This window comes from Ischnura elegans, chromosome 1 (genome assembly GCF_921293095.1).
Source record: "Ischnura elegans chromosome 1, ioIscEleg1.1, whole genome shotgun sequence".
Classification (NCBI taxonomy): Eukaryota; Metazoa; Arthropoda; class Insecta; order Odonata; family Coenagrionidae; genus Ischnura; species Ischnura elegans.
Genome location: NC_060246.1, coordinates 42,791,590 through 42,804,593, shown reverse-complemented (window position 1 = coordinate 42,804,593; position 13,004 = coordinate 42,791,590). Strand labels below are relative to the sequence as shown.

At 33.9% G+C, this 13,004-nt stretch overlaps 2 protein-coding genes across 3 annotated transcripts in view; one reads left to right on the top strand and one right to left on the bottom strand.

The window, feature by feature from the left end:
* Positions 1-94: 94 nt before the first annotated feature.
* LOC124159461 (multifunctional methyltransferase subunit TRM112-like protein) lies at positions 95-4,981 on the top strand. Its single transcript, XM_046535288.1, has 4 exons — positions 95-314; positions 421-522; positions 4,533-4,625; positions 4,705-4,981. Exons 1-4 carry the CDS (start codon positions 132-134, stop codon positions 4,804-4,806), a joined length of 480 nt encoding a protein of 159 aa, XP_046391244.1. The 5' UTR covers positions 95-131; the 3' UTR covers positions 4,807-4,981.
* Positions 4,982-9,401: 4,420 nt separating this feature from the next.
* The window catches only part of LOC124159435, a 32,023-nt gene continuing 28,420 nt past the window's right edge, over positions 9,402-13,004 (bottom strand). For both annotated transcript variants that reach the window (XM_046535247.1, XM_046535254.1), the window contains one exon: positions 9,402-11,005. In XM_046535247.1, the coding sequence (XP_046391203.1) occupies positions 10,813-11,005 (193 nt within the window). In that variant the 3' untranslated portion in view covers positions 9,402-10,812. The remainder of the gene's footprint in view (positions 11,006-13,004) is intronic.

The window sequence follows — 13,004 nt, the reverse complement described above, 5'->3', positions numbered from 1 at the left end:
AACACGATTTAATGACAAACTGAGCATCAAACCAGTACAACTAATACAGGACGAGAGCATGGATCAAAATATACACCACATACCAAAACAAGCGGACAAAAACAGCAGCAGACAGAAAACCAAAGTAACAAATGAGGACCGATATTCGGCACAAAAATTACTCGAATTCACGTGCGGTATTTGGGAACTGTCGAATTGTAATATTCTGCGGGATATCCATCTCGATTAAGCCGAAAATGAAACTGTTGACTCATAATATGCTTACTTCAAAATGCCTCAAAGGTGTGAGTGTGGGATACCCTCTTGGAATTTTGGTGAGTAATTTCCACCGGTCCATGTTTTCATTGATGCCTATTCAATTACGCAGGTTTAACTTCGCCATTCTGCTGGCTAAATAATGGTACTTATTTTACTTTTCAGGCCAAAGACGTGAAAGTGTCGGAAGTAGATTTTAACCCGGAGTTTGTCTCTAGAATCATACCGAAACTGGATTGGAACGCATTGTGGAATGCAGCAGATAGTGTAAGCATCTCGGCTCCAAAGATTATTTTTTTAAAGATTTGACATTATTTACTATTTAATACCGTGTTTTGGGTAGTTTTTTGTGCCTAAACTCATCTAAGAGGAAGGTATCGTTTTTTACCAAGCCTCGTGTCTCTTCTGGACGTCTCTTAATCCAGTTCGAACTCGAGTGTTCAACTGGTTTTGCGTCATGGAATAAGTAACACTTCTGGATATGAATTGAGTTAATGGTTAGGATTAAAATGTTAGGAAATATTGCTAATATTTAAGGCAGTTTTAAATATAATAGACTAAATGGCTAAATTATGTTTTCAGAATAATGCATGGGATAGGCATGCAGAGACTCTGTAAATGCATAGGTATTCATGTGGCCCATAATGAATTTTAAAATCGGTAAAAACATCAAATTCATACCATTCTTTAGTTCATTATTGCTTACCTAATGATTGCGATTTAATTATGAGTATTTAAGATTACCTCACGGTCATTCTGTTCAATAAACCAAAAGAATGGCCAAATGTAACCCACCAACTTGGATTTTCATTACACATGGTACGTATAGTTGGTTTGAATACGTAATGACTGCTTTAAATTTATGGCCTTTATCACAAGCTGTACCGGAACTAGATCAACATTATTTTCATTCGACTAGAATATTTAAAAAATATTAGCGGGAGTTGCAAATTCAGTCAGTACTTTTTAATTAATTTTTTATCCTCAAATTGACGACGGAAACACATGAAAATTTCTATAGCAATGCAAAATATTCTGCATAACCTATTGTTTAAAAATAGTTTCGACTACTTACCAGCAACTGATTATTCCATTTCTCATTTATCAATTTTTTGCACTCTCCTGAAATTTCATACTGCCTACTGTCATTCGTTGTTCCTAAGTGCACTATATATTATGAAATGAGATACAACAATTTTCAAACCTGTCTAGCCAGTAAAAATATACTGTTGGACCTGCTGGATATAAAAATAGAATAAAATTAAATATCCCAGCTAGCACATTATAAGTCATTGAGATAAGGTGAAAGGAAGAAATAAGGAAGTCGCTTCTCAAGTAAGCTTGTTATGGGTTTCTTACGGCCAGGGCGACAAACATCCAGAGTAATGGCAAAATGGATGCCAAACTTTCAGCACTTCCGTAGATGCTGTTATTATCCCATCGTTACAGAGTGTTAATTAAGGCCTTTATGCATTAAAACAATGTTTTTATTATTGGCGCTTCTATAATATGAGGAGAAATAACATCATACCGCCATAATTTGAAAATCATTCACATTTATGAACTGATAGCTTAACGAAGGTCTTAAGAAAAACACAATTTCACAAGAATACCAACGTAGAATAATATAAAAATGCCGGAAGGAACATCTAATATATGTATTGTAGTCGTCGGGTTATCAAACCATAATTTAAAATTCGTAAATGATAAAATGTATGGACCTTGAATAAATTCAGTTTTTCATGCACATGCCAAACAAGTTTTTTTTACATAATTGCTTATTTAATTAGTAACTACGCCACCTATTCTCAACAACTGCCGTGGTGTAGTGGTTAGCGAGTAGTACTTCGGTTCCGAGGGTCGCACGTTCGGATTCCATCCTGACGTTATTTTTTTTTCTTTCCGCCGCATGGATAGAGTACTTGTACTATGCTTTATATCTTCACTAGCCGGTTGCTTGCAGTTATTAATTTTTTTCTATTTACGGGAAAATCTGTTATCAGTTGTTCAGCCCTTCTAAAAACTCGCTAAATTTCCCCAATAGCCTTTAATTCATGTCAAGATGAGCCGCGTAGCATGTGTAGTACGCTGTTCAGCCGCCTTTGGCGCTCCAACAGAAGTGACTTACATTGCCTGAGGATATTTGACGGCATTCCTTACCTAAACGCCCCTAACGTCTTACCCTTGCCTTATATAAGTCCCTTAGCTTACGATAAGCTGCTTATCAATTTTTTCCGTAAGAAAACCATAAGAAACGGTTAACTCACTTACTTTGTGCTATCTGGGATTACTATAGGAAATTTATTTTCAAAGTAATCAAATTTGTTAAAGGAGGGCATTTATTACAATTCTTAACATGCAATCCCCATTTTCATTACTACAAGAAACTTAATGTGCAAAAGAATTTACATAATCCTTTACATTTAAATTTAGGCAATATTACCATTGTTGTAAATTGGTAACCGAAGGAGGAGCTATATAGGCCCCTCTAGCCCCATCTGCCACTGGATTCTAACATACCAAAAGCATTTAAAATAGGCCCTAAGTTTAGAGATAATTTATATTTCAATTCGTTAAACCAGGTAAATACATCGTAAAATATAACTTAATACTTTTGTACGAAGTGGCACCACCAAAAATTTTGATTTTATCTATTGTGTGTTTCGACCCAATGAGGGGGCTTCATCCCCCCCATTGGGTTCCACTCCCATAGATCAGCCATCAGTCTTTATCAACACTTATGTTGCATATTGTGGTGGTTGTCGGAGGTAAACAGTCACTTTATTATTCAAACTATAATAAAATAAATAATAAAGGGACCATATATCTCCGATTTTTGATCCATCGCATGCCTCTCCAGCTATTTTCAGCAAAAACTCTAGGGCCCAGACACACTTGCAATAAAGTTTATGATGTCATGAATGCCTTAGAGCACTTTTCCACTGCCCCTCAGTCTTGCCCACCATCCTTGCATTGTTTGTTGTTGCTTACACTCTCCATAAGGTCATGTAATTTATTGTTTTACTCATTCTTTATTTGACAACAATGAACCATTAAACAGTGTTTAAATGTAATCGTTTAGCTTCTTTGGTTGAAAGAGTGAAGAAGAACACTCAAAAAACTATGAGAATGGCAAAACAGGCATGTTCTTCAACACGTCACGGGCATAATATTTGATCAGTGCACTTCAATGTTTTTTTATAGAGAGAATGACATCTTTGCATTACAATTAGCTTTTTAAAATTAAATTTTACCCATTGTTTGATCTTTTAAATGGTCGAAGGGTAGATTTCGATTTCAGAGGTGTAGAAAAGTACATGAATATTAAAGTCACGCATGCTGTATGAAAAAAAAATATTTCAGAACTTTTTATGTAAGGAAATTTTGATAATGTCCCTCATACTTAAAATGAACCGCAAAGACAAAAATTGCCCCGCAGCAATGCACACTACCAAAATGGACTTGAAATGAAAACTTGGATGAAAATTGGTAAACATGATAGCTTTTTAAATAAAATACCATACCATGTATTTTATCAAATTGAAAAAATGCATTATTATTGGATATGATGAAAATTTCAATGGATTTTAAATAAGCCCTTGAACCTCTGTTTACCTTGATTCCTTTGCGAGCAATATGACATCAAAATTTTCTTGTTAGTGGAAAACTGCCATTTTAAAAATGCCCATTATTCTCTTGTTTTTTTCAATTTTTGCTTCAAATGGTATTATTTTTTTTGAAAAGGTAAACATGTGCTCCAATTTTCATTAAAGTTAGATAGGTCAAGGGTCAACTTCAGTCCAGGTTGGCATGGAATGGCACTCACAGTAATGGGATATTGCCACATTCTTTCAACCCATAAATAGAACCTCCAAATGTCCAATGTGTCTTTGAGTGTTTTTGAAAGTACCTGTAATTTAGTGAACTTTATTTTGGGTTTACTTGATGATGAAAGAATATGATCACAAATGACATTACGTAAGAGGGTGTATATCAGTTAAAAAAATGAATGAACCCATTCCAATAGAACCCATTGTAGTAATTGACAGCTAGATGTTTCCCCCATTGGAGGCAGTTCCTACATGGTCATAAAAGATATGGTCCCACCTCAAGTAAACTTGATTATTTGAGCTTTCGAAAATGTCGATTGTAGCTAGGTTTGCTCACTGCGGTATAATAACGGAATGTAACTCCCTCATTCAAGGATGTTTCAGTGAATTTTAGGGCAGCATCAGGAAAAAGAAGAGCTTGCTAACTGAGAACTGCTTAACTTTCAGATTGGACATAGTGCAGAGTTGCCAAAAACTATCATTCCAGATTATGAAAACAATCAAGAATTCCTGAAAAAGGCTCATCATGTCCTGATGGAGGTAAGTGTACCTGTGCATTTATTTCTCTCCTTAATTTTCTCTAAAAAAAACTTTAATTTCTTGGTATTTACATTTTCAGGTCGAAGTTATTAATGGAGAATTGGTATGTCCAGAATCTGGTAGAAAATTTCCAATTAGTGATGGGATTCCAAATATGTTGCTGAATGAAGATGAAGTTTAAATTTAAATAATTATGTTCCATGTGTGTTCTTTTATAATTCCAAGTACTCTCATTTGTACGGAATTGTATTTTTATCCTTTTTGTATTTGTTATTTTCCTCATCTGTTTCATTTTTGTCTATATTAGAGAATGTGTGACAGGGGGAGGAGAAAGTATTAAATTGAAATATATTTTATGACTTCATTTATTATTAAATAAATGTTTACTTGCTACATATGAGTAAAACAATTTCATGTGTTAACAAATTAAAATTGTTTTCACATAAATCACAAAAATACATGACTAGAACTTAAACATTAAGTTAAACATGAGTATTGTTTACTATGACTTTGAACTAGATTACTTATCACCTGGAATGCCTGTCAATATAAGTTTTGGTCTTTGTCATTCACCTTTTGTATTATGCCATTCATTAACTATACATACACATATGAGAACTTGTGGCCTTATGGCTGAAAGTATTAACAGTTAAATTCATAGAATTCACTAGTACCATTAATTCTTATACAAGAATCAATTTATTCTGCTTGAAATAATGCTGACTAAATCCAAGTACATGTCATTACAACACCACCCAGGATTCAGTATAGAGTATTTATGTCCACTCGTGCATAATCACTACTTTGGTGAGTGCTGCACTCCAGTAATCAGATTTTTCATCAGAAACTTTGACAGAATACTAGATGAAGTACAATAATGGAGTAATCCAAGTTGTATTATTAAAGATTAAGTGAGCAGTTCTAAGAAATGTATTCAGTTAATTTACCATAGCAAGAACTTTCCGAATTAAGAAATCTGCTAATGACAAGATTACCTAGTTTTATTTTGATGGAAAAATCCAAAATTGAAGAGAATAGGCAAATATTCTTTCCTAGGCTGGCATTTAATCAAATTCTACAGCAGCATCTGGGGAACATATCATGTACATAATAGAGCTATGATCATTATTTATCAACCTAAAACAAGACGGCATTCAACTAATCAAATCTCTACAGACTTGGGCAGGCCAACCAGCTTCACAGTCAATGTGTACCCTACTTCGTCAATATCTAAGCCAAGAAACATCTTGCCTGACAATTCAAAAAGAACTAGACACAAGTTATACATGCTACTGTTTGAAACTACTTTCAGTTGGAGATTTTTGCATTTTTCAGGAAATACATCTGAGCAAATATTGACAATTACAAAGGTGAGTAAGATTGTTTCATCCCTCAAAGTTATATGGGAGGATATGAGCAGAATTTGTAGTTTAAGAATTTTAAATAAAATAACGATTTACTCAGTTTCCACCAAATGACCTTTATGGACTACTGCTTATATTTATGTGGCTTAAAAAGTCAATAAAAATATGTCTCCCCAGTAAAGAAAATTCAAGAATAAATAATAATTGCACTATTGGAATCATCAAATGCAGCTATTGAGAGATTGTGCCTCAGTAACGAAATCTGTTAAGAGATAATCAAGCAATGGGAATATGAAAGAGAAATAACTGTAAAATCCAAGCATTACTAAATAAATACACTGGAAGACTAAATCCTATAGAGAATTTACCTATGTTAGTAGAAAATACCTTTTCATCCATCCAAAAAATGAATTTCGGTTTCTCCAAAGTCTAGCACCAGTGTACGGACAGGATTAATGCATTTATGCCTCTAAGCCATATTTTTCTGGATCAAAATGAAAGACCCAATCATTACGAAGGATCATGGTGGTGGTGGAAATAGGAATGAGTTAAGTCCCGCTGATATTTTTTTCTCGATCCTCTTACATAACTATCATTCTGAAGAACAATACATTGAACCATAACAAGTGCAAAATTAGACAAAGAGGGGAATAAGTAGCACCACTAAGTATAGAATAATAATTATAAAATAGAAATTCATTTAAAAAGCTTACAAAAGAACAAGGGTAGCCATAAACAATAATGCTTTACAATGGATAGTCAGACTAATAGCATGTCATGACAAAGACAAAACCTAAGACCTACAGGCAATCGCAAAACAATTATTAAATTCATAGTAGTCACAAGGGATGACATTTTTATAGAACATATTCAAATTCCACTTAAGAATATCTTTGGCTAGAGTAAAATAATTGTTCTTTCAGTAAATATAAACAGCGATATATAGCAATAACCCTCTTTTCATCCATTACCTTTTTCAAAATTCATCCTCGTCAGTAACTACACAACTGGCAGTTTTTCTCATTACTAGGGACGGTTGAACTGGGGAGGGTCCTAGCCCTACAAATCCCCAGCATTATCAGACTTCATAAACGTCAGCAAAAAAAATCAGGAATTACCAAGAGAAAATTTTAGAAAAATAGCTAAAAAAACATAAAATCGATTTTAATTATAAACAGGTTTCATGTGACCCCATTATAAGACAATCAGCCTCACTACCTCAAATGCCACAACGTCTCCATTTACCAGTCACCTAAAAATTGATAACACAAGCATTCAGAGGGAAAATGTCAGTGCCAAAAAATGTTGCGCCAACTTGCTAAACAATGTGTCAGTGGCCAGGGGCAGATCCAGGATTTTTTTCTGAGAGGGGCGCACAAGGGCCTAACATACAATCTCCTCATGATTAAAAACAAGATATAACAATTACTGTACAAAATATAATCTCCTTATTTTAATATCAAGTTATTAATATGAAATTAAATGATTGAGACTCTGTAATACACAAAACAAAGTGAACATGATGATAAATTTGTTAAAATTTTTGTCTATTATTAGAGCATTTGGGGGGGGCACGTACCCCACCTCCTCCCCATCAATCCGCCTACGTCAGTGGCTAAACATGATAAGTAGGCACTTCCTCTTACAATTAGTCCATGATTTTCTAAAATAACATTGACACTTAGTTTTGAATAAAATTAAACAACACACTGGTACACTTTTACCTTTCACTTAAAATAGTTTTATGACTAGAAAAATTTTCGGTACTTGGAGCTTCAAAGTTATAGCAAAAATAATTCTATCTGCAAAACCTAAAACATAATGTACCCTTTAAATATGTACTGCAACAGTACTGGAATATTTTTCCTGAAATTACTGATGTACATGAAAAGTGTACATGAATGATTTCATACATCTATGAATAAGTCCAAAATGGCTTGTAACTTTATAACGATATCAGAATGGACATCTAATGAGATTCATAAGTCCACCCAAGAAAAAATCTGAATTTCACCACTCCTTTAATCTCATTCCTCAACATATCAAAGGCATCAGAAGATAGTAGGCTAACTTGGACAAAAAGTCTTGAATTGGAGGAATAAATAATTGAAAACATCTATCCATTAAATGACAGTTTTAAAATCATTTTTGACTGATGAATACCCAATATTCAAACATCGATAAAAAGTCTGACACTAACTAATGGATAAAACTCAGCAAGAAATAGTTAAGGATACAGCATATGACCACAATTTCTAGCATGGAGAAGAGAATTCTGACATTGACACCAATGACAGCTAAGCCCATTTCAAGAGGAAGACTCATTTTTATACTTAAGTGAAGAAGACGGAAGAAATTAAATTAAAAGTTTTCAGTAGGTTGGTTAGGTTGTTCACTACAACCACAGAATAAGAAAAAGTACCCATGACCTTCAGGATGAGCCTTGCCGAAGGGGCACCACTCAGTAGACCTTGATATTAGTGGGCCGTTTTCATCGCATGCACTACTGGGATTAACATACTTCAGAGCATTTATGCCTGTGGTATGAATAATGGTAAACTCCCAATTACGTGTACACGTATTATCCATGTTGCTGATTATTTGCACACTAGTTTACCCTTCTTCATTGTTTTCTGCAATCTTTAAGCGCATAAAATCATACGCAAAAATGCCAGGATTATCATATTTTAATGCAAAGGTACACAAGGCTTCTTATTTCCATTAGAATTCTTTCCGTGAAACTTAATTAATTTTCTCTACCTGCTGACAAGGAATATATCAAGTATACTTGGATGTCTGTCCTAGTATTGCAGAGAATGATGAGCAGCAGAAAAAAAACTCTTAATTAAATTCTAAGATTTCTTCAATGACTATGTAATCAAATGTAAATTAGAGATGTCATTTACAATCTTTAAATATATTTTTCAAGGAACAATTATTGCCACAGCCTTGCATGCGGTTGAATAAAGCCTAATTAACATAGCTCGCTCCTGGATGAAACTTTTGATAGATCTCAAAGGCGATTTCAAAAGCTTCTCGTAAACAGAAGTGAGTGATTCCAAGTTGGGAGAATTAGAGAAAACCATGAAAGAATTTGAAAATGTAAATGCAGAGAATCTAAATGAGTAGATTGATAAAGATAAAAATGAGTCAGGCTTCCAACATATGAAAGATAAGGGTATTGCCTATACCTCGACCAGTCAAGGTCAAATGCGAGAGGAAGGTAAAACTGGAAGTGAAGGTAGAGGGAAGACAGTTTGGAAGTGAAGACAGTTTGCTGTAGCATATAGAGAAGAGAGAATATGAGTACGAATGACACTATTGCTACTAAAAAGATCAGGTCCCGATATCTAGAAGTTTACAGTAAATCCAATGGTAGATTTTTTTAATACCCTTTCACTTATCTTGATCCTTTCAGCTAGAACTGAAACCAAAAAGTGATTTAGCAACAATATAAATGGATAATGACTGTTGTGATAAAGCTCTTCTAAGAAGTTAAGAGACCTCACCTATTTAATTTGCATTAAACCTCCAATCCAAAAAGAGTTTAAAATACTGGCCATTTGAACCACCGAGTTTGTCCATAAAATTTATCAAGAACCTAAGTAACAGCGAAAGGCAATAGGCAAATGTGCAGATGCCCCTCGCTTAATTTGTGATGGAGTTACTCAAATGCCTTACAAATATTTTTGCTTGGATGGGGACTTATAATTCATTAATGTGATTCTATTTACTTACATTCAATTTTTAAAGTTGTGGCATTTGAGTTACAATCTTCAAATATACAAAGAATCAAGACCCACAGTAATGGCTTAAATGCTTTCAGCATAAGTTATATAAATTAGTGATTAATGAGTATTATATAATTTCATGGCAGTAAATTTAAATAATAGTGAATTAGTAGTAATACAACCTTAAATCTTAAACAGGCACACTACCAATGTAATCACACTGTATCACATTCACATCACCAAACAACAGATTCAATAAATAACAAATGCACAAGTATACAATTGCAATGAAAACTACTTAGATGCCACCAAAAATCTCCAATGCCTACAAAATACATATGTCAAATGAGGAGCTTGTGAGTGAGGGCTATATTCCATGCTAATATCTGCAATTTGAAATGATGAAGATCAATTATTCCAATCTAATTTCCTCCATATAGTAATCAACAAATTCCCTCAATAAAATCAATAAATTTCCTCAATAATAACAGAAATATTTTTAAAAAAGCAGTGGAAGAAGAATCCAGAATAGACCTTATCAAAGAATTGTAATCGAATACTTAGCAGGAATTAGCCCTCCATTACACAAAACAGTGGAAAATAGCTTATACATGGAAGCCATGAATTTTAATCAGATCATTTCCAATTAATGGTGGAAAAAATAGAAAAAGTAGCATTAAAATCTAAGCCTCTAGAAGTGATAACCATGATTTTCAAAGATCCTTTGACATAATTTCAATTGTCAGAGATGATCTTATCCACTAGCAATAAACTAATGCTTCATAGATTTTGCGGCCTTGATTCGAATTCCTTCAAATATAACATGAAAGGCAAATGCAATTTAATAATGTGATTACAAAAATATGCAATTATCCACCTCTGTCAAATTGCCTCCAATGCTTATAAAAATTAAAGAATTTATCTCCCCCAATACTATAAATACCCCCATTGCCCCTCAATCATTACTGCAGCAAATCAGAAGTTTTACACTGCATAGATTCAAATCTATTATCAATTTGTTGATCAAGAAATTTTAAGAGAAAGTAGATTTTAGCATACTGATCAGAGATCCATTATGAAAATAAGAGAATTTTAAGCGGCAGACTTGCAGTAAATACTGCCCTTAGCCAAATTTTTAACAGGGCCTTTACACATGTCCTTGTTTGGACCTTTAGCCAAGTTGGATGAACCTTGACGCAGGTTTAAATTCACTCCCTTGCAGATCTTACCAGATTTAGCACTACAGTAATTTGAGTTAGGGCCATTCCAAGTGACGTAGTCCACCCTGAAAATAAAAATCAGCACACTAGAGACTCATTCATTAAATCGATCACAAGAAAAAACCATGCATTGTTTGAAAAGTTCTTACTTCCGCCAACACCTAGTTTCTAACTATAAAGCCTTTCAAAGTTACACTGCACTAAGAAAAAGTTGTGTGCAACAAGGAAAATACATTACAAAATTGATCCAGCATTCATGATCAAGACAAAGAACTTTTCAGATCTGCCTGTACAGCCTGGGGGTATAAAATGAATCACCGTGATGCAGTGAAAGGCCTACTTTGGAAAAACCTGCCTAAGAGGAGGAGACAACTCTGGATCCACTCCACCAGAGACTTTGTGCATTCCACAAGGGCAAGAAACTATCCTCTTAATGACGATGGAGGGCTGAGAAGACACGTACTCAAGGAAAATTAAGCATGATGAAAAAATAATACACCAGCTAGCCTTTTGTGTCTCCATAGCTAAGGTTTCCTATAGCTCTCAATACATGTGAAGTAATGGAAAAAAATAATCTCTATATTGTGGTAGAGTCCATATGCTGGCTCACTGGACTCATTATGCTCAATAACCTTCATTCTTCATTTTCAAATACGCTGATATTGTTAATCATTAACGACATGAGTTGTATAGGATGTAAAAGTATGCTCTTGTAAGGGAATTGACTGTTAAGAGCAGTATAATGACCACTGTAGGACATTATTTTAAAAATTCTCATAACCACTGCATAATATAAATTAAATCTAAGTATATACATGCATATTACAACTACCCCTAAAATGCCAAAATAAAAGTGCCAAAGGTCCAGTTTTGGTTAGAAAAATTGGTACTGAAAATAACTTCATATGTACTATTTCACAATCTAATACAAAACCGAGAGCAAGTCATAAGCACTTACCAATAGACTCTCTATGTCTATGAATGTCTTTTGGGCACCATTATACCCACACCATTTTGAGAGGAGAGTGAAATAAAAGTAATTTCTACCTTATTATTTTACCTAATTAACCTTATTCTATATGTATTTCTGAAATTCATTTAATTGCAATTTAAATTTACATAAAAATTTTTTTACTTGAATTCAATTTTCAATTTACTTTATTCTTTAACACGCCCATTTATTCATATCATAGTCATTTTCTTCCATTATAACATGAAAGACATTTCTCAGAAAAAGCTATGGTATTCCAAACTCTCCTCAACTGATTAACTCTCCTATATGCCATTCTGTAGTACTGTGCTTAAATAGTACGTTCATAAACTCAATATACATTTCATGCTCATCAGGCAAATACACTCACTGCAGTTGTATTATCACTGTTTTTGTTTCCATCTCTAAATTCTGAGGTGGTGGCAGTGGCAAGATGGACGCCACAGGATCTTATCATTCACAGAATCACACGGAATCATTCAAGCAAAATAGAACATGGTCTAAATTGCATAGAAAGAAGACTCGGGTTTGCCCCTTGACTTACGGAAGATAGGCAATAATGTGATTTCACAGGTGAGCCAGTATGATATATCGGCTCGTTTTCGTTCTACTTTGTTCACCGAATAAACAGAGATTTTGTCATTAATTGAGACTTTCACCCCTAACTTTAGCTTTCAAATCATGAGATATAATTAAATAATTGCAAATTAAACAAAATATTGATGTAATGTTGAAGAAAAACAACATTTTTTTACTCATAAAAAATACCGAATGCTATTTCCGAATTACCGACTTAAGAGAATTAATGTTTGTGAACTCACATTATCTCAAAGTGCATATTAATTATTTAAGCTATCACATGGGTTACTATGCTTCTAGAGTTTTCATATATGATCTTAAAATTTAGAGTTGGTGCCAGTGGCAAGATGGATACCTTGCACTCATATCATTTACAGAAATCATTCAAGCTAATTAGTTCATGCTTTAAATTACATTCGAATGATCATTTGAATACAGGAAATTTCTGCTTTACCTGGTGAATGATGGTCATTCGCAAGATCAATCAAATGAAA